General features: G+C 40.7%; 1 protein-coding gene across 3 annotated transcripts in view; it reads left to right on the forward strand.

Annotated features, from left to right (window-relative positions):
• The first annotated feature begins 1,794 nt into the window (after positions 1–1,794).
• Positions 1,795–21,294, forward strand: part of ABHD5 (abhydrolase domain containing 5, lysophosphatidic acid acyltransferase) — a 44,794-nt gene continuing 25,294 nt past the window's right edge. The window contains exons 1-2 of one of the 3 annotated variants that reach the window (XM_073333331.1): positions 1,795–2,025; positions 21,055–21,140. In XM_073333331.1, coding sequence (XP_073189432.1) covers positions 1,910–2,025; positions 21,055–21,140 — 202 coding nt within the window. In that variant the 5' untranslated portion in view covers positions 1,795–1,909. The remainder of the gene's footprint in view (positions 2,026–21,054; positions 21,141–21,294) is intronic. The other 2 variants (XR_012157494.1, XM_073333330.1) reach the window with 2 other exon arrangements.

Genomic DNA, 21,294 nt, shown 5'->3' on the forward strand with positions numbered 1-21,294 from the left:
CTAGAAACTGGTGGCTGGTTTATAGGCACCCAGTCAGCATTTAACCCTTCATTCCATGCAGGCTGCTCCATTTTCTGCACTGCACTCTTGGTCCTCCATATTGGTCAAAAGTACCCCAGATTTGGAGACCATCTAGGCATGCTGCCTGCAAAAGACATCTGTTTGGTAGGGTTTATGGAGAGGGCTGAGAGTATGCTTCCCAGAAAGATGAAGGTGGTGGAAGGGAGCATTCCTACAGGTGGCTGGTTGGCATAATTTCAGTTTAAATTATTTTAATGCTGCTAGTTCTAATCAGTTATGTTAGGCTGCCTAGAGCCTTATAATAGACATATTTTTATTATTTAAATCTAAATAAATATGCATATTTTATATTTGCACATCTGTGGTGCATGTGAGTGTGTGTCATATTTATACACACGCATTGTGTAGTGTGTATGTAGGCATAACTATTGCCACAGCATTTTGTGCAACCAATCCTTTTAAATACTTTTTCCTGAATATCATTTTAGACATTTCCCCCCTAATTTAATGAGGCACTAATCCTCATCCATTTTCTTCTAATGGTCCTAAATGGAAGCAGAAGAATAGGGATGGTGGTTCTTAACAAAACCAAACCAGAAAAATGCTATAACATCCACAGGGTTGGCAGAAGATTTAGTAGTACTCCTCAATGAGATTTCCTTTGCCTGTTTCTGTATTAGAGGCTGCTAGATTATCAAAAATTAATCTGCTAGCATAGAACCAGTTATTGCTAAAGCAGTGGTTTTCAAATAGGGGCACACATACTCCCGGGGGATATGCAGAGGTCTTCCAGGGGGTACATCAACTCATCTGCCTAATTTAAAAATAGGCTACATAAAAAGCACTAGGTAAGTCAGTACAAACTAAAATTTCATATGACTTGTTTATATTGCTTTATCTACCATACACTGAAATGTAGGTATAATATTTATATTCTAATTTATAATTACATGGTAAAAATGAGAAAGGAATCAATTTTCAGTAGTAGCATGCTATGACACTTCTGTATTTTATGTCTGATTTTCAGTAGTAGCGTGCTATGACACTTCTGTATTTTATGTCTGATTTTGTAAGCAAGTAGCTTAAGTGAGGTACTTGGAGTATGCAAGACAAATCAGACCCCTGAAAAGGGTACAGCAGTGTAGTCTGCAAAGATTGAGAGCCACTCTACTGCTGACTGCCAGAAACTAGGAATGGATGACAAGGGATGGATCACTCGCATTCTTGTGTTCATTCCCTCTGAAGCATCTGGCGCTGGTCAGAAGACAGGATACTAGATTAGAGGGACCACTGGTCTGACCCAGCATGGCCGCTCTTAATTTCCTTTTAGGATGTGTTTAAGCATGCTGCCACTTAGGACATTTGAGCACTCTACTTCTGACACGGATTAATAGAATTTGTTGACAGCATCAACAGGGCGCCTGTCTTCTTTTGTCCTGAAAATAGGTCATCAGACCATTTGGATGTGACATTAAAAAAAAACAAAAAACACAACCCTCCAGGAATCTTTCTCAAACGTGCCCTGTGCACTGAATTCAATGACCTGGCTCAGGCCCCAGGCAGGGAAGAAAGCGTTGCTGGGGGCCCTGTTTGCGCATGACACAAAAAATGAGACTACAGCGAACCCTCCCTTAGAACGCGCCCTCCCCTCCCCCTCCAAGAATTGGCCCCTTCCGGCCCCCACAAAGAGCTCCCCAGGGCAGAACCGAGCACTGGAGGGCGCTCGCGGGGCCTTCGGCTGACAGCGCGCGCGACCTCCCGCGCAGCCGTGCGCAGCCCATTGCCCTGGCCGGCCCGGCCTAAGGAGAGGCGGGTCCCCGAGACGCTCTAGCCGCACGCTCTGTGGTGGGCCGGGCCGGCTGGGGTGACGCGGCGGGCGGGTCCCGTGATGGCTGGCGGTGTCGCCCTGGCGTTGTCACTCGCTGCCGCCTCCCCGGCACCAGCTCGCGGCCGCCGAGCTCCCGCCATGGCCGAGGACGGGCACTTGGAGGCCTCGAGCGAAGGGTGAGCGCGGGCCGGCGGGCGGGGAGACGGCGCCACAGGCGGGGGCAGCAGTTGGGGGGGACCTCCTCCGGCCTATGTACACCTGCGAACCCCCAGATTCCCCCTCCCGGCCCCCCGCACACCGCTCAGCAGCGGACCCTCACATCCCAGGTGCTGCAGGTTTTTTTCTGTCTCACTTCCTCCATGTTCTTACTGCAAAACCACTGATGTCTTAGTTGCTTCAGCTACAGCAACCCGCCCCCCCGGGATCTACTCACATCTCTCGTCTCCTCCACCCCGTACAAACTGCTGTTGCCAAACAGTAATTTTCCTCTTTTGTCTGTGTCGCTCCATCTCTCCATTGACTTCCACTTCCCTTCAGCATCAACTGAGAAACACAAGTCCCCTTTAAACCGCTGTGCAAATTGGCCTGACCCACATTTCTGCTACTATTCCTTCTCTTCCCAAGCAGCCCATTCAGAATGACTTAATCGTTGTCTTCACATTTTCTACAATGCTGCACCTTGTGTTTGAAACTATCTTCCCCTCCACTGTAGTTTGTGTGCCAAACAAACCTCCCTCTCCTTTAGAGAGAGACAAGGAAGGCGAGGTAATCTTTTGGTGGACTAACTTCTGCTGGAGAGGTTTTGACTGAATAAAAGATATTACCTCACCCACCTTGTCTCTCCGATTCCCTAGGACCAACACAGCTATAACACCCTACAACATTCTTCTTAAAATACACAGTCTATAAAGCCTCCTGTTGATGATTTACCAAGTGAGTCTTAAAATATCTCTGCTTCATATTCTCAGACTCATTCAGTGCATTGGCTCTAAACTGCATTAGTTGCCTAACTTGATCCTTTGGGGAGTTAAGTGCTTCTTGGGTAGTGCTGCGTGCTCCCAACTTCTTACCTTCACACAGCACTTTTCAGAATTTTGTTCTTAGAATATAAAGTCCTTGGGGTAGGAAAAAATGGTCTACATTTTCATAAGGGTTTACTGATTATGGGTGTCCAACATGACATATTTTAAAAGGGGTGTGATTTTTAGAAAGTGCTCAGCATCCACCCTCTGAAAATCAAGCCCTTTTAAGGTCTTTCAGATTGCGCACCCAAAATCACTAGTCACTTTTGAAAACGAAAGTTTAAGTCTCCTCTTTGCACATCAAAAAGTGCATTGGCAGTGGTGAAATGCTAGTGCTTTGAACAGTTAGCACAGAGTATTTGCATTACTGCTTCTTAATATTGGCTAGTCTTAAAGCATGGTCATCCTTTCAAGGTGAACAAGCCTGGTTACAGCTAGAGAAAATTTAAATTAGTGTATTTCACTAATTCATACAATTACTTTCAGATTTAAAATTGTTTGGTTTGGTAGAGAAATACCTACATGCTATTAAAATTGCAGATTGGATACATATCTCAATGACAGGTGACATACTGGGTGTATATAAAGGAAAAATCTGAAATTTAATCTTTTTAAAAACAAATACATCAGATAGTAATTCACCTAGTTACGCAGCAAGTTCAACTAGTTGAAATCTGGCAACGTGAGTGTTCTGTGGGAGCATAGTGGTGATAGCATAGTAAAATCACTATAAAATATATTAATCAAAACATGCAACATCATACAGATGTAATACACAGTCTAATCTGAAGATAAAACTAAATATATTTGGATCTTCAATGTGGAATAAAGTATCTAGAAATAGTTTGTCAGCGTTCCGTATAAAATCACTAATTACTGCTCAGTTTGCATAAATGTGGGGAAAAGTTTCAAGGATTAAAACTGTTGTCTTTAAGATAAGTGGTAACTTTCTTTAAAAATAACTTTGGGTGGATTTTTTTGGTGAATTTAGATGGTATGGCTTGCAGCAACTAGTTAAAACTAAGAGTGCTTTGGAATAATATATAGAACTATGTTGCAGGAATCATTGCAATTCCAATATTCATAACTGTTTTTCCATTATCCTTTGAGACTTTTCTTAGTTTGGGTTTTTACTTGTGAGGCATGTTGTTAGAGATGTTAGACTTTTTACAGTCTCAGAGTGAATGTAGTTTTAAAATCTGCAGTGATGAATTCAGTAGGTTTGAACTCATGAAGCACTTCCAGTAAGACACTCAGGGTACTATACTGCATAACATTCATAATCATTTACTTGCTCTTTAAAGAGACACTGTCAACTGCAGATTTGTCTGGCTGTCGCACCTTAAAATTTAAAACAAAGCATAAGCAGGTAGGGTAATGAAATCATGCTCCAAATATCTGCACAGTTATCATTCTTTTGCTCAGTTTTTCTTTAACTTAGAAATGAAGATTCAAAACAAATCCACTCAAAACAGTGTCACTGCCCGCAGGATCTTGTCTTAGTCCTTGTCTCTCATCATCAGCTGGGACTTCCTCCCTCCCAGCCAACTCTTGCTCCCTTAAAAGGTAGACAGTTTGGATATCACACAGAATATCAGAGTTGGAAGGGACCTCAGGAGGTCATCTAGTCCATCCCCCTGCTCAAAGCAGGACCAATCCCCAATTTTTGACCCAGATTCCCTAAATGGCCCCCTCAAGGATTGAATGGTCTTCCTCTCAGGCCTTCTACCTGATAGTAAAGCGCTCTATGTTCCTCCATGACCCAGGGTCTCTCCTGTCTGCTCCTCTCCCTAAAAGTCTACAAGACTTATGTAGTTTCTTGTAAGTCACATGACTAGCAGAGGCTTCCAGTTTTAAAGGGAACATGGGCAAAAACAGGTGCACTGGGATGTACACTTTTACCCCAGTGCCCAGTGTTACACACAGACTAAAGGAAATTTGCCACCCCTTTTCCAGGTTGGCTTTTTGCATTGATAGGAGTTTGTGTATAGGCAGATGCCTTTCTATGTCTATCATCGCTTTCACTCTCTGGTCTCATGCACTTGCATCACATTCATGTACTGTCCTCAAAGCTCAAGAGCAAGTTTTATTTTAGCCACTCTAGAAAGTGTATTTATGCAGTTTCCCTGCCCCTGCATAGATTTGGGAAGGGGAGCACTGTGGCTTTCATTGGGAAGGTGTCTTTTCTCCCCTCTCTTCTGGGTGGAGCCACAATGGAGACACAGTTAGGAGGCTGTCTCCTCACCCCTGGCCTGCTGCTAGTGTATTTCCCATCCCTGCAGATGGAGGCCTCCCATCTAGAAACTTCCCTGGGAGGAATGTTTAACGGCAATAGGGACTAGAACAGTGATATCCAGCCTTCTCAGTCTGAGGGGTGAACAGATTATTTGCTGCAGTCAGTATTGGAGATGGATTCTCTCTGTTCTGCTCTCCTTGTACCACTTAGGCCAGTGCTAGAGATTTAGGGTGACCAGACAGCAAGCGTGAAAAAGCGGGACGAGGTGGGGGATAATAGGAGCTTATATAAGAAAAAGACCCCAAAATTGGGACTGTCCCTATAAAATTGGGACATTTGGTCACCTTATAGAGATTCTCCTTTTTTGGGGGGACTCCCTCGGCTGCTTTAGCCTATGCAGGGGTTGAGGCAGAGAACCTGGGATCCATAAGGAGTAGTTCATTCTTGGTTTCTCTTTTCCCCTCTCCTGAGCTGCCCTTAATGGCAATGTGGTGAAGGGGAACTGAGCCATCGTTCCTCTAGGCTCAGGCAGAGCCAGTCAAACTTCTTGTATCCTGCTCTCCTTCAGGCTTGAAGAGAAACAGTCAACAAAGCAGCTGAATTGCTCAACAGTTACCGGAGGGAAGGGACAGCAGCTGCTAAGATCATTCTGGGCTCACATCACAGCTCCTCCTTGGGCTGTAGGTGAAACAGTGGGAGGCAGTACTTCATTCCTCCTCCTTGTAGCGATGAGTTTAATTTGAACACCCAGTTTAAAAATTGCAGGGCATGGCACACTTTGAATTTGTAATCAAATATTTTATTCTTAAGTCTCCCTCAAGTACTGCAAGGTAGACACTGCCGAGCTAGAGGTTTTCTCCTCCCTCCCTTCTCAAGCCCAAACATGGGCTTAGTGGACAGAAGGGCAGCCTCCAGGCTCCCCCACAAGGTTGCAGAAGGCATAAAGAGTAGACTGCCCTTCTTTCCCCACCCTTCAGTAATTCTCTAGTGAGTGCAATGGTAAAAAGAAAATATTGACATACTTTCAAAAAATTTTCAAGTAAAAAAAAAAAAAAATCCAAGTCGAATATGTCTTTAATAATCAAACATACCCCACTCAGTGCTCCGTGCCAGCATGGTACGTGCATGCACAGGGCTATAAATTCAGGGTGAGATTACAGGGATTGCACACTTTTAAAGTCCTACCCATTACCTCAGGTGGAGGATCCTGTTCTCCGTGGCTAGTTGGCTGAGTCCCTGCTGAGTTGGGGCAGAAATCCTCCACCAGCTTGCTTGGCCAGTCAATCATCTGGGCTCTAGTCCCTTCCCTCTCAATAAAGTGTCAGGGTGGGGCGAGGAAGATGATAGTCATCTGTTAACTCTTGAATCATATTTAAAATCTTGAGTAACAGGGGTAATAGATATCTGGGAAGTAGTGTTCGGAAATCTACTACTGCTGCCCATACTGTAGATAAAATGAAGACTTCTGTCCTCAGGGCTATCGGCCTAGCACAAACCTTTCACTAGTACTAAATTCACAATTCATTCTGTGCTCAGTAGGGTCATTTATGCAGTAAGGAGCTGCACTAGGAGGAATTGTGCCTTAGGTCCTTTTCGTGATGCAGTATATTCACTCTTGCAGACTGGTCCAACTCCCTGTTGCACTGGGAGGAACAGCATCTTGGCCACGGGTAGGCAACCTATGGCATGTGTGCCGAAGGCTGCACGCGAGCTGATTTTCAGTGGCACTCACGCTGCCTGGGTACTGGCCACAGGTCCGGGGGGCTATGCATTTTAATTTAATTTTAAATGAAGTTTCTTAAACATTTTAAAAACCTTATTTACTTTACATACAACAATAGTTTAGTTATATATTACAGACTTCTAGAAAGAGACCTTCTAAAAACCTTAAATTAGAGTGAATAAATGAAGACTCGGCACACCACTTCTGAAAGGTTGCTGACCCCGATCTAGGTACTGTGAGCCCAAGAGGGTCACCACAATACAGGGCCTTTGGTGGGAGAACTAAAGGGTGGAAAACTGAAAACACAAATGAAGAACCTTCCCATTTAAAAAAAAAAAAAATCTGTAGTCTCTTCTGATTATTCACTATGGTTACATTTGTAATCTTATTTTTGGCATGTCTTAACTTTTGAGCACTTGACTTTGCAAATTTGACCTTCCTTTAGCATAGCTTTTTGGGGTGTCATTGGTATTGACAGCAAGGGAGAAGAGGGGGAGGAAAGGTAGATAGCTCAGTTTTTGCCAGGTTGAGGTTGAGCAGGCAGTGAGAGCTCCAGATGAGAGATTTTGATAACAGGAGAGAAGTCAGGGGAAGAGAGGTAGATGTCTGAGTCACTGAAGCTGTGTAAAGGGATGAGGTCACACTGGGCTAAAGTTAGAGGGAAAAGAGGAGGGATTTAAATACAAAGTCCTGAGTGATTGACAGTGTGGGGGCAGGAGAAGCAGGTGGTTAGTGGTAGGAAAATCTGGAGAGCAAGAGGCTACAGAAGTGAAGGAAGGGTAAAGTTCAGTCCTATATAATAAGTACTTTCTCTTATTTGCTAGTATAACATTTTTGTTAATGTTCTTGGTTAGGTTTGTTTGAATTTCAGTATCAAATACAAGTGTAAAATGTTTTATTAGACAAGAATGGGAAGAAAACACAAAGTCTTTATTTCTTTACTGCTGGTGCTGTGACTGCTTTGTAAATTATTTTTTTTTAAAGGGGAAGTGTCTGATCTTGAACTTTGAATGTTTCTGCTCCTCCAGAGTTGATGAAATCAGAGCAGGAAAGGACTGGTTTCCTGACCTGTTAGCATTAATTATCCTCCTGTCTTTGTAGTAGTTTGACATGTCTTTTAGATGAAATGTGAGGCAATAGGGCAGTGTTTCACAAGCTTTGGGGGTAGGGAGAAAAGGGATACCAAGCTTGTCTGGGGATTTGGAGCACAGGCAGAGGAGAGTGGTGGTGGTGGTCAGGAAAAGCTGAATGATCCCACCTATGTAGGGCCCTACCAAATTCACAGCCATGAAAAACATGTCACGGTCTGTGAAATCTGGTGTTTTGTGTACTTTTATCCTATACTGTACAGATTTCACGGGGTAGACCAGTGTTTCTCAAATTGGGGGTTCTAATCCAAAAGGGAGTTGTGGGGGGGGGTCGCAATGTTATTTGAGGAGGGTTGCAGTATTGCCACCCTTACTTCTGCACTGCCTTCATAGCTGGGTGGCTGCAGGGCAGCAGCTGTTAGCCGGGTGCCCAGCTCTGAAGGCAGTGCCCCGCCAGCACCACCACAAAAGTATGGGTGGCAATACCATACCATGCCACCCTTACTCCTGCACTGCTGCTGGCGGGGCTCTGTCTTTGGAGTTGGGCTCCTGACTAGCAGCCACTGCTCTCCAGCTGCAGCACTGCTGCCAGCAGCAGAGCAGAAGTAAGGGTGGCAGTACCTCAACCCCCGTAACAATAATCTTGCAACACCCCTCCCCCTCAGCTCCCCCTACAATTACACCACCGTGAAATTTGAGATTTAAAATAGCTGAAATCATGAAATTTATGGTCACAGGATTTTAAAAATCATGAAATTTACCAAAATGGACCATGAATTTGGTAAGGCCCTACAGATATGCCTCTCACAACTGCAAATGTGCTTAGTGACCTCCTGTTCTCTTGTGGCAGCCTGTAGTACTGTACAGCCAGTTGTGCAAGCAGCGTGGGTGTACTGGGATGCAGGCTCAGGCAGCAGTCTGATCATTTAAACTTTGCCCTTGTAGTACTCATCTCAGCTGCAAGAGCACATAATGCTTGACCCCACTGCATCAGTGAATGCCCTCTCAACACCCTGGAATGTGGGGAGGGGAAATGGCAAAAGGAGGCATCAAAATGAAACAAAAATTAGAAAACAAAAAATACACAAGGGGCAGAAAAGGATGTGAGGAATTGCTGGGATACAGAAGAGAAGAGGGATAGGAACATGATAGTACGAGGAGTGAGCTAGTACCCATCTGCTGCATTTCAGGTAGGGGAGCTGTACCAAATTTGAGTACCAGTGTAATGCTGAATACCAGTGTAATGTTGATCTTCTCTCCTGCCTGAATTTGCAGCTTGTTCCAACTATTCCTAATGTCATGGTGTACTAGAATATCACTATACTAATCAGAAGAGATTAATTGTGTATGACTTACCTTGTTTACAATCTCTTGTTAGTATTTGGGAAGTCAGGGGCCAATGTAACATGCTGTTTATATGTACAGGAAACTTCAAGTGGCAAAATGCAATGTTTCTAAATAATTTAACATTGATAAAGTAGGTGCTGACTGTTCTAAATACCAAGTTCAAGATACAATAAATATACAAGGAAGGCGTTTTTACCTCTGACCTAATGTAGCAATATTCTGTAATAAGCTACCAAGAGCCTCTTGTTGAAATCAGGAGGTATGATGTACAGGACACTTCCTAGAAATATTGTGCTGTAGTTTTCAAAATCATACGCAGTATTTTAAATGTTGCAAAACAGTTGGATAATTCAGTAACACTCAAGTAGTCACAGAACATTTTGGCTTGAAATTCTTCTAAAGAGCTTTATAAATAGGGTGATAATCCAGTTGGAAGAGGGAAAAATTGGCTTCAAAGTTAACCATGAAGCAGCTCCATAAAACTGTTGGATCTTATGGAAAATGCCAAACTGGTATTTGCAAGGGATACCATCCACCAGGGTTCTCACTTTGTGTTTTAGGCTTTCTAGTATATTCTCCAAGGCCCCACGCTCTTGAAGATTTGTAATCTCTGAGGGTAGTGATGGTGGGTAGAACATGAGCTGTATTCCATTCTATTAACATTCATGTGCCACTTCTGGAGCTTATCTCCTGTCCTTGGAATCTCCCATGCAAATTGCATCTGTGGTCACTACATCTAACTTCCAATCCACATGAAGAAACTCTTCACTCACACAGCTTGGTCTCTTCAGAAATAACTACTACTCATAAAGCATCTGGACTCATGTGATCTTAAATGTACTCCTCATCTTTAGAGAGCTGATATCCCAAAAGGTCGCTTTGATTCAAACGAAGTTGAACTGCCATGTTTATAGAAACAATGAGGGAGGAATCAGGTTATGCCTCTTGTGTTGGAAAGCTCTGCAAGCATGGGAATGGATTCTGCCGCTAGACATTTGTAATCATTTCAGCCAGTCCCCATCAGACTGAGGACTGGTCTTACACTGGGACACCCTGCTCTATTCCAACTCAGGAGCCCTCTTCCTAACGGACCAGGTTAGAGATCTGTAGATGTGGTGTTTCTGAATAGCTGACTTGTTTCCTTCAGCCTTCTTGGAATCAGTCTTGTAGATGAAATTCGAAATGGAAAAGATTCACAGTATAGTGCAAATGGACCCTTGTGGACCCATTTACTTTCCTCACATAAAAAACGATTTTCTTGACTTGTCTAACTTTGAAGACTAGCCTGTTTAATTTGGCAACTCTTTCAACCTATTGTGAATTTGTCTGCAGTTCCTTGTCACCAGTTTTCATGCAGGGCATGTTCCTTACATATTACAAACAAACTCTTTTTTTATTTATTATTAAATATGTTACTTATGAAATCGGTCAACTTTCAAATCTGACAATGTAAGTCACTCATTTTAGATCCAAATGTAGTATATTTCAAACCTCTTCATCTCACTTATTGTAAAAATGAGTCTCACAATTTAACTACATTATACATACAGGTTTCTCACTCCAAATGTAAAAGGAGATGGTTTCATCATGCATTCATCTTGGTCCTCTGTAATTATTTCCTGCATTTTCCTACATGAAAACCCTCTGCACCCCCACAAGCTTTTTTCCCTTTCACAGCAAGATTTCAGCTTTGCCTGAAATACTATCCCAAATAATATGTAAATTTACTTTGCTTTAAAATGTCTCCTGTTTTGAGGTCCAGTGTTCTGATTAGTCTATTAGCTCTGCTGGCTTATTGAAAATCTTGTGTGTAGGAGGAAGAAACAGAACCCAGACATATTAGTGAAATTAAACTCTCGTCTGTTAAAACTCCATCCTGTTTTTTAGGATTGTGCTTCATTTTGAGTCTATTGTATTTTAAAGGCCTGTCCCAATTTGGTCTTTCAGTACTATGTAACCAAATAGCAAAATGGTATTAGATTTGATTCAAGGAGTTAACAACTTAAAATCATTTAACTTGATTTTTTTTAAAAAAAATTTAAAGTACTTTCTGGTACTGTACCTGTCCATGTCTTCTTTCCAATTTCTTGTAGTTTTACAATCATGTGCTCATATTCTTTTAAAAGTATTTTTCTCCTCTGACGCTGTATGAAAGATCCATATAGTCAAGGGAAAGTGACTAAATGTTTTAATAAGACAAACAGTGAAACTTGAAGATACAAAATACTGTCAATGCACAAAGTAAATAAACTGAAAAGAGAAATACTCTGTGACACATTTCAATTATAGTAGTAGTAGTAATAGTAGTCAATAAAAATGTTCAGAGAAGTGTGCTTTGTTGTTGTGTGTGTGTGGGTTTCTGTTTGTTTGTTTTTTTAAATTGATGGTGTCCTTTTTAATAGGTGGCTAGCAAATAGGTTGGTATGGTAACATCTTGCTGTGAGCGCCCATGTAAGCTATGTTCAGTTTTCAGGTTGTCTCAAATAACTAAACTATCAAAGTGGGAAATGAGATGCTAATAAGAACTTTTCTCTAAATTAGCCTGGTGTAAACCTGTGGTTGCTGTCTGCCCTCTTATTCCATACTAACTGCTTGTGTCATCCTTGACAGTTTCTCTCCGTTTGTCCTAAGGTCACAACCTTAAAAGGAACTCAAAATTTAGTAACTGAAGTAGAATTTGTACTGCAAACTCTATTACTGGTTGTGATGCATAAGGTTAAAAAAAACCCCCACAGCCTGAGTCTCAGATCCTAGGTTGAGTTTAAAGAGTTGACAGAATAAACATCTTGTAAATGGAATAAATTTTGATATGGAGTAGTTTAGACACAAACGTGGGATTACACGATGCCACGTCATTTTTCAGAGTAGAATTGCCCTTAAGAGCCTTTTTTAATTTGAAAAAGCTCCCTGGAACAGAAAAGTGGATGCTTTATTGCTGTAGTAAGTTTTCTTTGCTTTTATAGCATGAAGGCACATGAACTCAGTGATGCTGAAGAAAATGCTCAAAACTGAACATGTGTAAATTCAGTGGAACAGAGTAACTTATTGGCCATTCCTCCCCAAAGTTCAAAAAAGTGGTGTATCTCATCACTTATCTTTAACTCATGTATCAGCCTCTTGATGGCTATTGATGCTTCCTCTGTGAAATTGTCCTTGCTTAATCTTCATTGTTTTCACGACTCTATGCAGGTTAGAAAGTAGTCATATATATTGACTAAAATCCACTCCCTTTTCAGGTAGTTGCTTTCCACTCCAGTTCAAAATGATATAATAGTGTTTTAATTTAAAGATTTTTTTAATGTAATTTTTTAACCTGACTTCTCTAGGACAGTAGTTGCCCAGCTCTCCCATTTGCTTTTCCTTTTCTCAAGTTTGTTTGTTATTATTTATGTAGCTCTTTAGGACTTGATCCAGGAAAGTGATGAGCACTCTGGCCCTGATGGAGTAAAGCATGTAAACACAGAGTAGTCTCAGTTAAGTCAAACGTTTAAATGTTTTTTCTGGATTGTAGCCATTGTGCTCAGAACCTTGCTGGATTGAGCCTTATAGTATTTTTCATATCTAAATTGCAAAGTACCTACAATTCTGAATTCTCTTGCTAGCAAAAGAGAGGGGTTGTTTTTTTTTAAACACACTGCCTGCAGAAGGCAGCAGAGGAAGGCATCTGTAGTTCCCTTTTGATATTGGTTTGTACTTCTGTATCTGCTCCACTGTTAATGTGTCTCAGTTTTGTACTAGTGCAATCCAACTGAAATCCACAGAGGCCATCTCATTAATTCATTAGGTCTGAAAACAACCACCTCTGTTCATCTCAGTGTTTAGGCAGCAAACTACAATAGGTTCTTTACCCTTTCCATGATAATCCAGTAGTGCAGCTACTCTGTAGACATCCAGCACAAATTGGAAGTCTGGTGAGGGGAAAGGTTATTGTTTAAGTTGTAAAACCAAAAAACATTTGGATTTAAACAGGAAATTCAGTGCAATAGTCAGGTTATCAATTTAATTGTATACTCTTTTCAAATACAAAGTTAGAGTTGTGTAAGTGTCAGTATTCTGACCTGACCTTAAGGCTGAGAAGGGTTGATGAGTTTTAACAGGCTTTATTGTCCGTTGGCATTTATCTGACACTCAGATATTCTGTACATTTTCCTACAAAGTAGCACTAACCAATTTAAGGTTTGGTACACTGCATGAATAATTGAGACTGACCTTCAAAAGAAACAAAACAAAATTTCTACTACTTTAGAAATGTGGCGAATAATCACAATAACTAGGTTGAGAAGGTTATTTATCATATTCCCTTATAAACCACTTTTTCTTGGTTCTTTGATAGACCTCCCCAGCTACGATTGTCCAGAGCAATAAGTATCATAATCTTATATGCAGTAAAGCACTAGATTCTCCATGTTGATTGAAGCCAACCATATATGAGATTTACAAGTGACCTGGAAAGAAACTCCTGAATTAACTAACTACATGTATATGAATACCCCCCATACCACTAACCCAGTTGTGGTAATACTGGCAATTAAAAACATATAAATTTTGCTTCTCACATTTTTGAGGTCATTCTGCGGCTAAATCTGGGTTTGCTGTAAACAGATTAGAATATTGTAATCTGGGACATCATAGAAAAGTTAATGATTCTATTGTGTTGCCTAGATCTATAGCATGGTTTGTTTTTAATTTTTCAATAAATACAAGAACAATGAAATGAGCAGAACATTTTAAAATTAGTACAATAATTGAAATCAGGACAAGGATGCAAACATAAGTATGTTGCTTTATGCTTTTAGCTTGTTTTTCTCTTCTAAATTTTTATAACATCTGTGTATATTATGCTCAAATGTTGATTTTTAGTAATATTTATAAACCTTGTTGTAACAGCTGCATTAATAAATCCATGCAATACTAATTTTCACTTTTGTCCTCAATATAGTTATTTTCTCTGTTAAAGCTGTGCTTGACAGCCTTTCCAGACATTGTGAATAACTGTCTCATGCCATCCCAGACAAGTGGATATGATCAGTCAAACTAGAAGTAGAGTTGTGATGGTAGGTACCCTGTAAAAGGGTATGCTGGCTGCAGCTCAGTTTTTGTCCTTTGTTTCCGCAGAGGTGCTTGCTAGGCTGTTCAGATATATGGTATTGTTAGCATAATGTCATCTTAATCACACTACTTTCTAAAATGTCTGTATTCTTGGGTCTTCAGGAGAGAAGCTAAGGACAGCAGCCTGCTTCCCAGCTAGGAACCCTAACTTTTTCTCAGACATTAGTATATTTGAGTCCGTTTTGATTTGATCTATTCGAGAAGACATTCCTTCAGGCCAGAGAGTAACAAAAGAAAGTTTTATTTATATCTAGTATTTGTAGTCTCAGCTTTCAGCATAGCAGTGCTTTCAGGTTCCAGCCTCCAAGGTGGACTGCCTAAATATAGTTCCTGGGTACTCTTCCAAATAAGTCTTCTACAGTCTTTTCCTTTCTCACTGGTCCTCTCAGTCACAGAACTATGTCTTCTTCACTATAACCTCAGAAGTACTAGCCTCTCTTGATTGGTGACTGGTGGAAGCTAATTTCATGAAGGGATACATTTAGAGCCCCACTCCTGAATCCCAATAAACAAAGACACTTATTAAGGTTGCTGTATCTGTTTCTGGAACCATGTGACATGTAAGGCCTTACATATTCCCAGAAGAAGGCTAGAATGGTATGATATACTCACATACTACTCCTCCTGATGGTAGATCCTGTTAGGGATCCAAATAAAACAATGCTACCACTATTAAGCTGCTACAGAATATTTAGATTAATTAAATATGTTTAAGAGAGCAGGGCCTGATGAAGTTCATCCTAGGATACTTAAGGAACTAGCTAAAGCAATGTTGGAACCGTTAGCAATTTTCTGTGAAAACTCATGGGGAATGGATGAGGTCACAGAGGACTAGAGAAGGGCAAACATAATTCCCATCTTTAAAAAGGGGAAAAGGAGGAAACAAGGAAATTATAGATTGGTCAGCCTAACTTTGATACCTGGAAAGATACTGGAACAAATTATTAAACAATCAGTTTGTAATCACCTAGAGGACAATAGAGTTATAAAGAATAGCCCGCATGAATTTGTCAAAAACAAATCATGCCAGACCAACCTTTGGAAGGGTTTCTGGCCTAGTGGATGGGAGGAATCAGGAGATGTCTCTTGATTTTTAGTGAGACTTTTGTTACAGCCCTTAATAATAGTCTCATAAGCAAACTAGGGAAATGTAATGTAGATGAAATTACTATAAATTAGGTGGAAAACTGGTTAGAAGACTATACTGAAAGAGTAAATCAGTGGTTCGGAATCCAACTGGGAGATTCTGGGGTCCCACAGGAGTCAGTCCTGGGCCCGGTACTAGTCAATATTTTTATTAATGACTTGATAAGGTAGTGGAGAGTATGCTTCTAAAATTTGTAGATGACACAAAGCTGGGAGGGGTTCCAAGCACTTTGGAGGACAGAATTAGAATTCAAAATGACCTTGATAAATTGGAGAATTTGTCTGAAATCAACAAGATGAAATTCAATAAAGTGCAAAGTACTACACCTAGGAAGGAAAAGTCAAATGCACAAACAAAAATTGGGGATAACTGGCTTGGAGGTAGTACTGCTGAAAAGGATGTGGGGGTCATAGCTGATCACAAATTGAATTTGAGTCAACAATTTGATGCAGTTATAAAAAAGCTAATATAAACAGGAGTGTTGAATGAAAGACACAGGAGGTAATTGTCCCACTTACTCAGCACTGGCGAGCCTCAGCTGGAATGCTGCGTTCAGTCCTGACACCACACTTTAGGAGAGATGTGACAAATTGGAGAGGTCTGGGGAGAGCAACAAACGTGATAAAAGGTTTAAAAAAGCCTGATGTGTGAGAAAAGGTTAAAAAAACTGGCCGTGTTTCGGAAAACAAGATTGGGTGGGGGACCTAGTACGTGTTGAGATATGTTAAGGGCTGTTATGAAGAAGATGAGGATCAATTGTTCTCCATCTCCACTGAAGGTAGGACAAGAAGTAACGGACTTAATCTGCAGCAAGGGAGACTTAAGTTAAATATTAGGAAAAGCTTTCTAATTATAAGGATGGTTAAGCTCTGAAATAGGATTCCAAGGGAGGTTGTAAAAAGAAAAGGAGTACTTGTGGCATCTTAGAGACTAACAAGGGAGGTTGTGAAATCCTTTTCCAGTTTTTAAGAATAGGTTGGACAAACTCGGAGAGGTCTAGGTTTACTTGGCCCTGCCTCAGCACAGGGGACTGGACTTGACCTGACAAGGTCCCTTCCATTTCTACATTTCTATAATTCTATGTATATAAACAGTCACCCAGGCTGTTGAGTAATGACAGAAGAGGTAGGGACGGTACTTCATTGGAAAGCATCAAATCTAATTGCTGTACAAATGATCCATATTGTGGATATCTTGACCTGTATGGCCAGCTCAGCCATAGTGTACTTCAGAAAGGTGTGTTGGAGCTCAGCTAGTTTATGTTTCAGATTCTCTTCCAACAAGCATCACTGAACATACAGAATGCAAAGTGGGACTGCTGTTACATAGCTAATTCTGGGACCCTTTGCATTGGGAGTATAAACACTCTCAAACATGTGACTTTGACAAGACTACATATTCCCGCTGACCTCCCCATATGCATCTACTCTTGATAGTAAAAATAAGAAAATACCCACAGAAATAGCTAAAGGAACCTTGGTAGTGCGAGATTATCCTGTCCCTTGATATTCCAAACTTGTAGCTGTTGTAAAATCCTCTTTTCCCTAACCTAAGGATGGTATTTCCTGTTTCAAGTGGTTCAAACTACGAAGCTCACCTTTATCTTACAGCATAAATATTGTACCTAATTTGCACCTAATTCCACCTAATTTGGGAGGGTTTCTCAGATAGTGATTTTTTTCCCCACTGCTCCATTCTTAGGTGGTTCCACCTCTGTGGTTTATTAGATGGTATGAAGAACTTTTTGGCTTTGATGTCATGGAAGACATTAAACCAAGGATTGGATTGGCAATTAACTTTTCTTAGAGATGAGCTAGATAAGGGAGCTGTTTGAGCTTCCTCTGGGTTCAAGTTTGTACTCTCTTGAATGAGGCCTACTTGTGCTGTGGTTAATGGGGTCCCCATGCACTTTGCGGCAACCTAGTTAAGTTTCCTCTGACTCGTGCTCTGAACATAGGTTTGAAAGCTCCCATGCCTTTCAAGCCCTTAGGGACTTCTTCAGGTTATTTTAAGGTGGTTGCTGGTAAACCTGCACTTGCTTGGAGATTGTGTGAACTGTAGTTTCTGTCCTACATGGAACCATATCAGTGTTGTATCAAGTCAAATATGTCATTAAAAGGACATTGTCTACTTCAAAAAAAAATACTTCATTGAAATTTTTTGCCTATTGGTGTTACAAGGGTAATCAAAAATGAGTTCGACAAAGATTAGAGAGGTTATTTTCTCTATTTTTCCTTTTTGTTTACTTAGTGTATTTGATAACATTTTGTATAGTGAGTGTCTGTTTCTCTTTGTATAGTCAATATTAGTTGATTTTTTTTGTTTGGTAACTCCACACAGCAACTGAGGAATGAAACCACTTTTTAAAAAAAGAAAAGAAAATATGATTGTAAAACTATATAAATTGACAGGAAGATTCTGTGGAAAGTGTAGGACCTGAAACTACTTTAAGCTTTGACTAGATTTCAAATTGACTGTATCCTTTTAATACATGCTAACTGTTGCCATCTGCCTATCACAGTCAGGATTACATACTCCACATGTCAAAGGCCTTGTGTGCATTGCTTCTCAACCCCAGCAGTGTGTAACCTTTTTATGTAGATGATAGAGGTACCCTGGCCATTTTCCTGCCTGATCTGGATCACCTTTTACTGCTCTGTTTGTCATATCAAAGACTTATTCGCTCTTCAAAAATCTTGTCTTTTTTTTAAAAAAAGGCACGAAACTAAGAATCTGGAATGAAAAATATGAAAAACCTTTAATTCAGATAAATACAAAGATATATACTCGCTTAGTTCTGAGAACTCTAAACCTTGAATTTCCTTTAATAATTCATCCACCTGTTATAGGGTTCAAATTTATTTAACAGAAATTAAAATAGGCAATACAAAAATAAAGCTACTTTTAGTCATTTAAATATGACAGATTTATCATAGATAGAGGAAACTAAATACTTGTCTTCAGAATACTGAAGTTTGCTTATCCCAAAGAACAGATACAAATAACAGTGTGATGGGTGTACTAACACAGCACTGGGCACCGGGGCCTGACCAATCAGGGAACTAACACTGAAATCCATCGGATGGGACAGGAGACCACACCCTTTTGCCCCTGCTGTGCATGTTTCAGGTGGAAGGGACAGATAAAAGGAGGCAGCCCAGCTCAGTCTGTGCTGGCTGAGGAGGGGGAAGGACATGTGCTGCAGGTTCCTGTAAGAGGTGACTGCGACTCTCAAGCAGTGGGAACTGTGGACCTGGACAACACTGCGGATGATCAACAGACCTGCACTGCTACCATTTTGACATGTTTGTTACAGCTGTCTTTAACAGTAGAGAAATTTCTTTATTGCTAAGAATGTTTTTCCCCTTAAAGAAATTTTAAGGGTTTTTTTTAATCAAGATATGTCTTAGGAATTTATACAGTATTGGGCTGAGGGGATGGGAAGAGAAGCGAGTGGGTGTTAAACTGCTGATCTCAGGATCATGTGGTAATATTCTTCAGCTTAGAATATCACTGGAAGAGACATATGACTTAATATGGTGGCCCAGCTGATACCAAGGTATTGTTATAATCAGTTTTTAAGACCGTAATTAATTAAAACTAAGTTGATTATATCAATTGATAATTTTCATTAAACTGTTTTAAATTTCATGGTACAAGTTGATGGTTGATAGTTGGCCAAATTGCTTTGTGTTGATGCCAAATTTACTTTTTTATAAAAATCTAAATTTTAGATAGCTAGTCTTGTCCATCAGCTTGGAAACAAACTGTATTCAAATACTTGTGGGGCTTGATTCAGATCCCATTAAAATCCGTGTAAAGACTTCCATTGACTTCAGTGGCCTTTGAAAGAGAACCATGGGGTCAGATGCAACTCCCGTGACTTAAAATGAGAATCTTTCCATTGACGCCTTTAAAGGGAATTGGACTGGTCCCTTATATAGCATTAAGGTGATCCTTGGGTGCAGTGTTCTGCAATCTTTAGCACTGGTAGAAGCAAATATTTAATTGCTTTAGTTTCTTTCACAAATGCCAAGAGGCTGGGCAAACAAAAAAGTGGAAACATAAAGGGGGGAAAAGGATGTAAAAAAAACCCCTTAAATGCAGAAGAGTTTTAACTGAGATTCTAAGAGAAAAAGGTTCTTGAAAATGTGTAACCTTTAGTTTGATTTGACATTCTAATTTAGCTGTCTTATGTTGTGAGTGTCTTCCTCAACTGTTAGTATTTTAAAAAATCAACATGAGAATGTATGGCAGACATGTTTGGACATAGGCACAAATTCCATGGGTGCTCCAGGGCTGGAGCACCCATGGGGAAAAAAATAATGGATGCTGAGCCGCAGCCCCTATATCAACTCCACCCCTACCCTCCAGAGCCTCCCGCCCACCAGTGGACCCCGCAGATCAGTGCCTCCCGCCCACCGTGATCAGCTGTTTCACAGCGTGCAGGAGGCTGGGGCAGGGGGAGGAGCGAGGGTGCGATACGCTGTGGGAAGGGGGTGGGAGTGGAGTCTGGGGGGAAGGGTGTGGAGTGGGGGCAGGGCCTGGGGCAGAGTCAGGGGTTGAGCATCCTTCAGCACATTGGAAAGTTGGTGCCTGTGTGTTTGGATGCCAATGCCTAATGAGCTGACTTAGCTTAAGATGTAGAATTTGAAAAGTCCACTTGCCATAGGAAGTTTGGAAATTTTCCCAGGAGGGTGCCATCACTTTCTGCAGACTTCGAACTTACTTTAAAATCAGTTAAATTAATTAATTGAAACCCTGGAAGTTTCTAACTTTTATGGGTGTAAAGAGACTCTTCCAAACAAAGATTGTAGTTAAAGCAATGCAGTGCAGTCTTCCTGAATCTAGAAACTTATGCCATTGCCTATGCTGCTTTTCAGAACTTCCACAATATGAAACTTGGGATGTTGGATGCATGTTTTACTTTTGTTTAACACTTTTTTTAATGTTCTTAAGAGCCTGCTCCTGCAAGATGCTGAGTGCTTTCAGTTCACTGATTGAGCTGAGCACCTGAGAGGATAAAGTACTATTTGTTTTTAAATGTGTTTATTGAGAAATTGAAACACAGCTCCTAAATTCTGATGGTTAAAGCAAATCACTTTTTTACACAGAAAGGTCATAATTCAGAGTGACTGTTGTAAAGGTAACTAAATATTATTGAATGGCAATGGATACAGATTGTCAGATGCTGAATCCTGATTGACTGTCTTTCTGCTATAATCACCTGCTCTGTGTGTATCTGATCTGTGCTATCTGCAGCTTCACCGAGCACACTCGTCAGACTTTCCCTGTTGTGTTACTGCTTAAGCTTATGACACAAACTAATAAGGCAGGAGAAAGTAAAGGCTGAAACTCCATCTCATGCTCATTGTGGTCCTTGTACAGAATGGTCTGGGGTACTTGTGTGCTCTATTTGAGGCAATACTTGAAGATCTCTAAAGCTGCAGCTAATGCAGAATGTAGGTAGCTTGTTTATATATATTACAATTTATTTATAAATCTGTTTATTTTGTGTTTACTGCTACTGTAGGTCAGGGTGGCTATCTAGTTGGCTTCCTGCATGGTGCCCCACGTCACTGCCACATCTTAAAGAAGCTGAAGAGAAAATACTGAAGTGTAAGTATTTTTTTTTACACATATGGAATATACTCAGATCTCATGTAATTTTTCTTCAGAAACAATTATTGCTATTTTTAATGCATTGCAATGAAGCAAACATGACTATAATATAGATTCTCAGTGTTCCCTTGTTTAGGACCTTTGACCCTGC

Source organism: Lepidochelys kempii, chromosome 2, assembly GCF_965140265.1.
Source record: "Lepidochelys kempii isolate rLepKem1 chromosome 2, rLepKem1.hap2, whole genome shotgun sequence".
NCBI classification, from domain to species: Eukaryota; Metazoa; Chordata; order Testudines; family Cheloniidae; genus Lepidochelys; species Lepidochelys kempii.